The sequence below is a fragment of the Squalius cephalus genome (assembly GCF_949319135.1).
Source record: "Squalius cephalus genome assembly, chromosome: 1".
Classification (NCBI taxonomy): Eukaryota; Metazoa; Chordata; class Actinopteri; order Cypriniformes; family Leuciscidae; genus Squalius; species Squalius cephalus.
The window spans coordinates 25,786,968-25,797,623 of NC_137122.1; the positions used below are offsets into that span (position 1 = coordinate 25,786,968).

Below are 10,656 nucleotides of genomic sequence, written 5' to 3' on the forward strand. Positions count from 1 at the left end.
TACTGTTATTGTGTTGACATTATCAGATGCACGTTACGGATATGGATGCGAGCGTCGTCATGTGACTTTATAATGGAGCACATCGTCGCTTCAAACATACATAACTGAACAGCAAAGTCGCAGTAGGTGAGAAATGCTTGATTTCTATTGTGTTCTGAGTGCACTAGATCACTACACAGGGTCCCTACATGAATCTGAACTTGTTCCCTGCTTGGTGGTGTTTGGAAAATGACAGCTTGTCTAAACCTTTTGAACAAACAGCTCAAAGCAGCTGTGGAGGTGTTTCGCTCCTCATGCTGGTGTGTTTAGATTGTTTTGCAGGATTTAAGACACTTGTTAGACTGGCAGACCAGCTAAACAGTTTTGAACACTGTTTGAAACAGTGCTTGCTTAGCTTACTATCTTTAAGTATGCAGTGCATTATATAGCCTACTACAAAGTATAGTAGTCTTTCATTCTTTTGAGAAACAAAAATGGGATTCAATATGAGAGGCAATGACCAAAAAAGGAAAGATTAATGTTAATGTTTATATAAGTATGACAGTTCTCCTCTTGCCAATGAATGAACAATGAACTTTATGATTCAGGCAGCATTATAGGTCAGAGTTCAGATTGGGATTGGTGGCATTCAATTATTCATCCAGTTCCTTCTGCTTGAAGATCGATTCATCACGCTGGTATGGACATGAAGCTGGACAAAGGTCTGTGCGGAGGACCTGTCTGGCCAATTTATTCAACATTATAACAGGGGCATCGACACAACATAACATAACAGGGTTATTACAATATTTTAATAAATGATATTTATCAACTACATTAAAAAAAAAGAAAAAAATCCTAGTTTATTATTCTTACTTAGCCTGTTAACTGTCTGTCAGTTTTTATTGCCTTTTTTCCCTATCACATATTTTAGTAATCATCATAAATTAGAAATCATTCGAAAGCTTAAACACTCAGAATTCATCAAATGAAAACTTAATGTTTGTGATATCAGCTTCACATTGGGAACACAACTTGTCTAGACTTTGTAGTCCAAATTATTTTGTGAAATTGCCCATATATGTTATATAGAATAAACATGTTTAGTTCAGCACATTTGCTTTACAGTAATCTTAAACTTCTTTAACTTTTATTTTTTGATGATTTCAATTCTGCAATAATCTCAGTGTCTTCTTTAAACGAGGCCAACCTTAAAGGCCCCCTGAAATCAAAATGTACGCTTTTTCGCTTTTAGTATGATAATGTTAAGCTTAAGGTCATGAATAAGCTGCTGTGCTCCAAAACAATGACACAACTTGCATTTAGGAGATATAAACATTAAAAACTTACAGTCCCTCACTTCCGCTAAAATGGATCACTGCGGACTTCAGCTTCTCATCACATCTTCTGTCCAATCAGTGCTCTCTAGAATCTATAGCTCTGCCCCCTATGCTATAAATACCACCTGGCCAAAGCGACTGTTGACACAGAGCAGTATGAGTCGGAGATGTGTGTTTGGATGCACAAACGATCGAGTTTTATTCCGTTTTCCAACTGTACGTTGGTTAAGAATGAAATGTCTAGAATTTAGTCACACCTCTACTGTAGGATCCAACGTATCATCAGCGCTCGGATTCGCTTCCATGGTGCAGTCAAGTACGACTTGCAGTCTGTGAGGTAAACTAAACGCTATTGGCTATTTGAAAAGGGGGAGGGGCCATTCAATATGCCCCACCTTAGCTTCCTGTTTCAGTGGAAATTACGTCAACGCATCATACAAAGCTGCGCGTTCCGAAGCACTTCAATGGGCCTTTATTCACAACCATCTAGGATGTATGATAAAAAGGGAGGTGACAGTTAACATTAATTTTTGACAGGGCTTATTTGTTATTATTGTACCAAGCAATTTTTAAAGACTTAAAACATATAATATTTCATTCCGAACATAACCATGTTTTTGCATTAATTTCAGGATCTTGCTGAGCCGACCCACTTTTTAGTGTGTCGTTACTGTGTTGTCCAGCATGGGCCGACTGGACGACGCTGCCAAGCGCAAGGTGGTGGAGCTGCGGGAGGCGGGTTTGAGCTTCCGGAAGATCAAAGCCGTGCTGGAGCTGGAGAACATCAAGGTGTCTGCGCAGGCCATCTACCTTTTCCTGAAGGAGTTTCAAGGGAGAGCTCGGAAGGAGGACGGAGCCGCTAGGAACAGCGGCCACACGGGGCCGACGGCAGGCTCTGAGACGCGGCGGGTCGGCTGGAGCGATCAGCAGCTGAGGAACCTCCTCAGAGAAGCTTCCAGAGTCGCTGCTTCCCAGCAGGCCGGGTCCTCCTCGGATGCCAGAGGAGGACAGTCTTCCGGCACGGGTCCAGCGGGAAGGAGGGAGGCTCAGGGTGGGGAGAAAGACGAGGACATCCGGATTGTCAGCGTGACCTCTTTGGCACAGGGATCGCAGAATGCTGGGATCCAAGGGCCGCGCTCGGGAGTCGGGACGGGAGCGATGAGTGGCGCTTCTTACGTTAGACGACGACACACACCTTCACCTGCCAATCCTGTGCTAGTGGCTCGCAAACGACTCCTGGATAAGGCTTTGCTCCACAGAGCACGGGTGGGTGGATTGTACTAACAAAATATATATATTTTGAAAATAATTTAATACTTTTATTCAGCAAGGATGCATTAAATTGATCAAAAGTGACAGTTAAGACATTATATTGTTGCAAAAGTCGTTCTTTTGAACTTTTTATTCATCATAGAATCCTGAAAAATATACTGTTTCAGAGTTTCCACAAAAATATTCTGTTTTCAACACTGATAATAATCAGAAATGTTTCTTGAGCAGCAAATCATCATATTAGAATGATTTCTGAAGGATCATGTGACACTGAAGACTGGAGTAATGATGCTAAAAATCTAACTTTGATCACAGGAATACATTAAATTTTAAAACATTAAAATGGAAAATTATTATTTTGAATTGTAATAATATTGCGCAATATTACTGTTTTTTTTGGTCATATATATTAGTCCCTTGGTGAGCATAAGATACCTCTTTCAAAAACAGTAAAAAAACTTTTGAACTTATATATATATAGTATATACTATAACAGTATATATATATATATATGTGCATTGTGACTTTATTTTTATGAAAATTAAGCACATTTCTTCTCTAATCCGCAGAGATTATCTTCTCTAATTCTTCTTCTAATACTTTAAAGCAAAAAAAAAAAAAAAAAAAAAAAAAAATTACAGCAATGTGATTTTTTTTTTAATTGTAATATATTTATGTACCATGGTATATTTGTTGCCTTTACATTTTATTGTTTTAAATTATTTAAAAGCGTTGTAATTTGTTTCTTTAAAGTAAAAATGACAGTCAATAAAAAATGTAAAATGTGCACATTAAAGGGGGCATGTGCTTATTTTTCATAAAAACACAATACCAAAAATATATATAACTTCTAAAAAGGCTTATATATATACTTATTTATTTATTATATATATGTGTTGCCTTAACTAATCCACGTGTTTTGTGAAGGTAAGAGACAGCGGCCCTCAGACCGGCCAGCAGGTGTCGCTGTCAGTGAGACGAGATCCGTCCTGCTTCTCTGGTCCTGATGGGAGAAAGCTTGTTTTACCACAGGCAGCTTCTTATGACCTCACTACAGCCAGACCTCCAAACATGGTGAGTTATGAAGCATCATCATAAATCCAGTACTATGATTAGAGATAGAACAAAAACTGAACATTTTGTACAACAAATAATAATTATGTTTTGGTTAAGTGTCCCGGCCATAACCAATATGCAAAACCATTTTTTACATAATTTAATTAAAGTATACATTTAAAAATTGCATGTTACTAATACTACTAATCATTATTATAATAACTGAGCCTTGGGTCTGGCTGATCACTTTTTCTTACCCATATATGTGATGGCTTAATTAAATCTTTATTTCTCAGAGATTATTGCACCAAGGAGCCAGTCCTCACAGGAGATGGATGAACCAGCGTGTGGGTGTTCCTGTTCGCGCTCCTCAACACCCTCCACGTGTCGACATCCGCCTCCCCGACCCGGCCACCTCTGGGGCTACATCCCAAAATGCATCCCCCTCTGCACGGGTTCAACACGTGCCCAACCAGCCTTCCCCTCCTCCTCCTCCTCCTCCCCAGCGGAGCGTCCTGGACCCTGCCGCCGTGAGCAGCCTGCAGGAGCAGATCCAATCGTTGGGCTCAGAGCTGAGGAGTTTGGGCCTGGCGTTGAGGATGATGGTGGATCAACAAGGCCGACTGGAGAGAGAACAAGCCCAGCAGACTCAGGTCCAGAAGCAGATCCTCAGCACCCTGCAGGATTTCGCATCCAAATTCGACCCTCTGCAGTCCTCATGCGCTCCAGCGTCTTGTTCGCTGGCCTCTTCGGCACCGTTCAGCCAGACCGCGACCAGCCAGGGCGCCTACGCTCAGTGCAGCCAAGCCCAGACGCGATACAACGAGATCCACGATTCTGGTCTCGAGAGCATCGAGGTGTTCTCTCTGGACCAGCTCAGCCCACCCACCATGAACGGGTTTCAGCAGTGCCCGACCTCCAGCGGGCCCCCGTTCACCCACGCTCAAACACGCACGTCGACGTTCACTCAGTCCCACACACAAGCATACTCGCCCAGCACACTCTCGTATTCACAGCCACACACAGACTCCTTTACAGGGATGGATAGTAAATCGGGAGACATGCCCTCCACCAGTGCAGAGGGATCATTCCAGGCGTGCAGCCCTCCTAACCAGTCCTCTAGTCTTCCGGTTTCACCGCACGAACCCGAGCTGAACATTATCAAGGTGGAGAACGTCTGAGAAATGGCTGAAATATGGACTTCAGTATCCAAATGCTTTGGGCTACAGTGCATTTTATTTTACTGTATTGTACTCTTTTTAGGCTACCAGAGAAACTCACACCAAGAAACTTATACCAAGTTAAAAAAAAAAAAAATCAGTGTTTTCCATTTTATTTTATTTAATATAGTAATTTAGCCTTTTTTTATATGAAAAGGAAATAAATATCACAGTAGACATAGTTTGTGATGTTGTTGTTTTTATTTTTCCACATGATCAAACATATTTACTACACAGTATCAATACAAATGTGTAGTAAATATTAAATTTGGGAAATCGCAAACCTGAAAATAGCAATAGTTTACTGGATGATAACAGTATATGATATTGCATTGCTGTATGAGAGATGTACAAAAATTAAGATTTAGGATTTAAATTCATTGTGTTGCACAAGCAGATATGGATTGAAATGATCTTTATGCTGTTACTATTTCTTTGCATAAAATGCTTAGAAATAATCATAAAAGTAAACTTTAGTTTTAACATGAATGACCATCATGTTGCACATCATTTTATTTACAAAATAACTATGTAGTTTTTTTTTTTTTTTTTTTAATAAAATTAAAAATAATGAGTGAGTACATCAATCTACATTCCAATCTGTGTTCTTACCTTACCCTGAATAACTATGTTAAGCCTATAATAATTATTGTATTTTAGAGCTGTGGGGACGGATTTCGCGGGAAACTGAATACTTCCGTCATGCATCTGCGCGTGTTAAGGACATATCCACTGATCTATATAGAATGGCATTATATAGATCAGTGGACATATCATATCATAAATAAATACGGTCACGCTACATGCTGTGGAAAACGCCATGGTAGCAGATGGAAGTCACAATGTTGTTCAAATGAACGTCGATCCAAACAGGGAAACAACAGTCACGGGTAACATCAGCTCTGCTTTACAGAAATACGTTTAGTTTGCATAGTAACACACATTTGGCGTGCATTAACTAGGTTCACAAAATAATGTTTGCTGGTAACAACAACATTGTTAATCTCAAAACCAAATACAAAGCTATATAGTCTACCAGCTAACACCATTTCATCTTTTCTGATATGATTATGAATAGCAATCTTTATAATGTCAGTGTTGCCAAACTTTGCTTTTGTCAAAACAACAGCTGGATGTGTAATATGGGTTGCTGCCAGATGTGGCCAGCAGGGGGCAAAGCTGTCTCATGAAAGAGGGTTGTGAAATTTCCAGACACATTGAAGAAAATATGACTGCAAAAGAAAATGAGTGACAGTTGTTGGTGTTTAAAAGTGCAGTGTCTTTGTACAAGTTTTTTGTTTTGTTTTTGTTTGTTTGTTAGTTTTTTGCAGTTGTATTTTCAGTATGTAATTTTAGTCTTTAATTCGGGTATGGTTAAATTCTACAATATTAAAAACCACAAGCGTCACTCTTCTGCACATTGAAAACCACAACAATTCGAACATCACAGACGCTCCTCAGCAAGATAAAAAATATTATGTAAAAACCTTTATTTAATTCAGTTAAATTGAACAATCAGCAAAAAAATCATTTTCTGAGTGTATTGGGAATATACTGTATATTGCTTGCTTTATTAGACTATATATATATATATATATATATAAGACTGTTCATACAACATTTCAGAACTGTCAAGGATAATATACACAAAAGGCTTATTTCCATTGTGGTCCTTTATGTCTAAACATGGAAATACGGATCATATATGGAGAGAAATCATCATCAAGTCGCGCATCTCACAATACATCACCTGTAAATTAATGATTAAAAGGCCCTCTTTTTTTTTTACTTCCATTTTTAAAAACACTTTCAACTTTTATCTGCTTATACAACAAAGTAAATCATTCCAGGCTATAGAACTAGTATATAAAAAATATGTTTTCCCCATTAAACTCTACAAGGATAAATATAAGTCCTACTCCCCCTAGTGGAATGACTGTGCACATCTATTACACGTACATCATTCTAGGATTCCTAGAACACAAATAAAAATAAACCCCAACATCAATTTAAAGGGGTCATATAATGCCAGTTTTGTACAAGTTATTATGATTCTTTAGGGTCTAAATTAAACGTTTTTTAATACACTTTAATTAAAAATTCTCATTAGTATTGTAAGAAAACACTAATTTTACCTGGTCAAAAACAGCTCTGTTTTCAGCATGCCATTTAAGTGCATGTGTCTTTAAATGATAATGAGCTTTGCTCACCCCGCCCCTCTGTTCTGTGCGTACACATTTTGTAATAACACAATAACCATAACGCGTTGTTCATTATAAACGTGGGATTATGAATTATATTGAGAACGTTGTACACAGAAAACATGCCGTAATGTACCCTGAGTGTAAACCTTAGCCGCATTCATCGTGAAGCGTGCTAGCGATTTGCAAAGATTAATATAAAGATTAATATAAAGGTTAATAAAACGTTACACTCACTTCAGTTCTTCTGGAGGTGCAGCAGGAACACGAATAGTTGGTACCGATCCTTTTTTCATGAGCAGCTTCTTAGCAAAACCAGCTTTATACTGACCCTCGTTTATAAAGCAGTCTGGTGTGTGAAATGATTCGTGCAAACATGAAAGCATTGACGTTGATCGTGGGGAATATTCCCTTCGACAAAAACAAAACTCAGCCACTGCGTCTTCAGCGGTTCAGATTTAGGAACATGAAAATGACTGATGTGTTCCTTATTACACCCAAGAACAGAACACCACAATCGCTTAGACGCCATTCTGCTCCAGCGTATCAACAATGTCCGCGCAGACTATGATGACAGCTCGCTCAGGGCGGGTCTGTGTTGAAATGCTGCTGTCAATTAACAATCGTGGGAGGGGCGTCCGACCGACTGACGTCTCAAGGTCGAAAGTCTTGATTTGAGACAGGGGAAAACATATAAGGAGATTAAAAAAAAAACACTGGATGGATTTTTATCATTTTATGATGGTTGTGTACAGGCACTGCCAACACACATTTCAGTACAACCAACTTGTAAAAGTGCATGTACCATTATATGACCCCTTTAAGAAAAGTTACCCTTTTTCAACTTTTTAAAAACGTACTCGACTACTAACGTAACCTTGATTCTCTCTAGAAGAGGGAACGAGTACTGCGTAATATCTTACGCTATGGGGAAAATCTCTTTTCCGCGAGATACTGAAGCCAAAAATTATCCTTAATTTTGGAATAATGTAAAACGCGTTGCGGCAGCTTGCAGACATAGGCAAGACGGCTCGCGCGCCTATTGGCTGCCCTGCGGCAACTGCAGCAGCCTATCGAGAGGCCCCATCGTGACGCCAGATCCAATGGGGGCGCATCGCACCCACTGCGTCACGTCCCGCTGAAACGGGCGTGGCCTGGGCCTATAAATATAGCTCGACAGGCTGGTAATCTGGTTTTTCATCACCGAAGCGAATCAGAGCGTGTTGCAGGCACGGCAAAGATACGCAATACTCGTTCCCTCTTCTAGAGAGAACCGAGGTTACGTTAGTAACCGAGTACGTTCTCTTACGAGAGGTTCTCTCGTAATGCGTAATATCTTACGCTATGGGGAACACAGTGTAAAACGCAGTGCATGCTGAGATCCAATACCAAAGTCCCAAGGGCAAATGCCCGGGGCTCATATAGTACATGATAATCAGGGACTCGCAGAGAGTCCAGGAAGAGAGGCTAGAATAGCATCATTCCTGTAATAAATAGCATCCTATAAGGAGCAATTATATTGATAGTGTTCCACACAGCCAGGGCGAAAAACTCGGCCTGGTCTGATGAATATTATGGGTCTTACACACTGCCCATAGAGTTGCATGATCGATCAGCGAGCGTCGCTCAAGCAGTTTCAGTATTCTGGGCCGATAGCATCGGGGCAGACAATACTGATCTATTAGACCGAAAGCAGCTTTGCCTGCAAGGCGGGAACCTCTAGGTTATAAAACCTTATAAATATAGACGGGGAGGCCCAGCCTGCCGTCATACAGATATCTTGCAAGGCAATCCCACTAGACCAAGCCCATGACGAGGCCATGCCTCTTGTGGAGTGCGCTCTGACACCTAACGGGCACTGCAGGCCCTTAGAAGCGTAAGCCAGCGCTATAGCATCAACTGTCCATCTGGATAGACTCTGTTTCGACACGGCTAGTCCCTTAGAAAGTCCGTTGAACGAGACAAAGAGCTGCTCTGTCTGTCTGAAGACAGTCGAGCGAGACACATAAGCCCTTAATGCCCTGACCGGGCAAAGGAAGCTCGCGCCCTTCTCCTCATTAGATGCCGGCAGGGCCAACAGGGAAATCACCTGAGCCCTAAACGGTGTGTTGAGGGATTTAGGAACGTACCCGTGCCTCGTTTGGCCCAAACTCCATACATGTCGTGCTCACTGAGAGCGCTTGTAAGTCCCCTCTACGCTTTACTGAAGCGAGAGCCAGAAGAAACACTGTCTTGAAAGACAAGTGTTTGATATCTATTGATTGGATTGGCTCGAATGGGGCACCTTTCATGGCTTCCAAGACCGTAGAAAGGTCCCACATGGGAACTGAGGGAGGTCTGGGAGGATTTAACCTCTTAGCTCCTCTAAGGAAGCGAATGACCAGATCGTTCCTTCCAAGTGAATGGCCAAGCGTCGGTTTAGTAAACGCTGCTATGGCCGCCACGTAAACCTTGAGCGTGGATGGGGTTCTGCCCTTATCCAATAGCTCTTGCAGGAAGGAGAGAACCTTCGTCACCCCACAATTTGAGGGCGATATGCCACGGGCTGTGCACCAGCTAGAGAACACAGACCATTTTGAGGAATAGAGCCGTCTCGTAGAAGGGGCCCTAGCCTGCATGATCGTGTTTAACACTCCCACCTGGAGGTTAGCGGGTACCCGTTGATGGCCCACGCATGTAGGGACCAAAGCTCCGGGCGAGGATGCCAGATCGAGCCCTTGGCCTGAGAGAGGAGGTCCCTCCTCACTGGTATTGGCCATGGGGCAGTGTTTGTCAGCTGCATCAGAACCGGGAACCAAGCCTGGTTCTTCCAGAACAGAGCCACTAGTAGCACTGAGCATCCGTTTTCCCTGATCCGCTCTAATACCTGAGGTAGGAGCGTGACGGGGGGAAAAACATAGAGTGGGCAGCGGGGCCAGACATGAGCCAGCGCATCCCTGCTCTTGGAGAGAATCTCCGGACAGTGAGCGTTTTCCTGAGACGCAAACAGGTCTACTTCCGCTCTGCCGAATGTCTCCCACAGCAGCTGGACTGTCTGCGGGTGTAGAGACTATTCTCCTGCTGGAACATTGTTCCTGGACAGTCTGTCTGGTCCCACATTCAGGTGGCCAGGCACGTGCGCTGCTCTCAACGAGCGCAGATTGTGCTGAGCCCAGACCAAGAGGCGCTCCGTCAGCCTGTAAAGGTTTCGGGACCTGATACCTCCTTGGCGATTTATATAGGCCACCACTGACATGTTGTCCGAACGGACCAAGACGTGGTGTCCTTTTATCTGGGGACAAAAGCGCCTCAGCACGTTGTCGACTGCCATCATTTCCAAGCAGTTTATGTGTAGAAGCTTTTCCCGTTCTGATCACTGGCCGAAGAACGGTCTGCCCTCGAGCAGCGCTCCCCATCCCGAGGTGGAGGCGTCCGTAGACACCACCTTCACACTCGAGGAAGTCCCCAGGTTTACACCTGACTGGTACCAGTCGATCACTTCCCAAGGTTTCAGAGCTGAGACGCATTTCTGATCGACCTTGAGGCGAGAAAGACCGGAGGTCCACGCTCGGCGTGGTACTCACGCTTTTTTTTAACTGCATGCGAAGC

At 42.4% G+C, this 10,656-nt stretch overlaps 1 protein-coding gene across 1 annotated transcript; it reads left to right on the forward strand.

The window, feature by feature from the left end:
- Positions 1 to 28: 28 nt before the first annotated feature.
- Positions 29 to 5,452, forward strand: LOC307165353 (uncharacterized protein). Its single transcript, XM_079882906.1, has 4 exons — positions 29 to 126; positions 1,952 to 2,585; positions 3,519 to 3,665; positions 3,944 to 5,452. Exons 2-4 carry the CDS (start codon positions 2,004 to 2,006, stop codon positions 4,826 to 4,828), a joined length of 1,614 nt encoding a protein of 537 aa, XP_079739032.1. The 5' UTR covers positions 29 to 126; positions 1,952 to 2,003; the 3' UTR covers positions 4,829 to 5,452.
- The last annotated feature ends 5,204 nt before the right edge of the window (positions 5,453 to 10,656 follow it).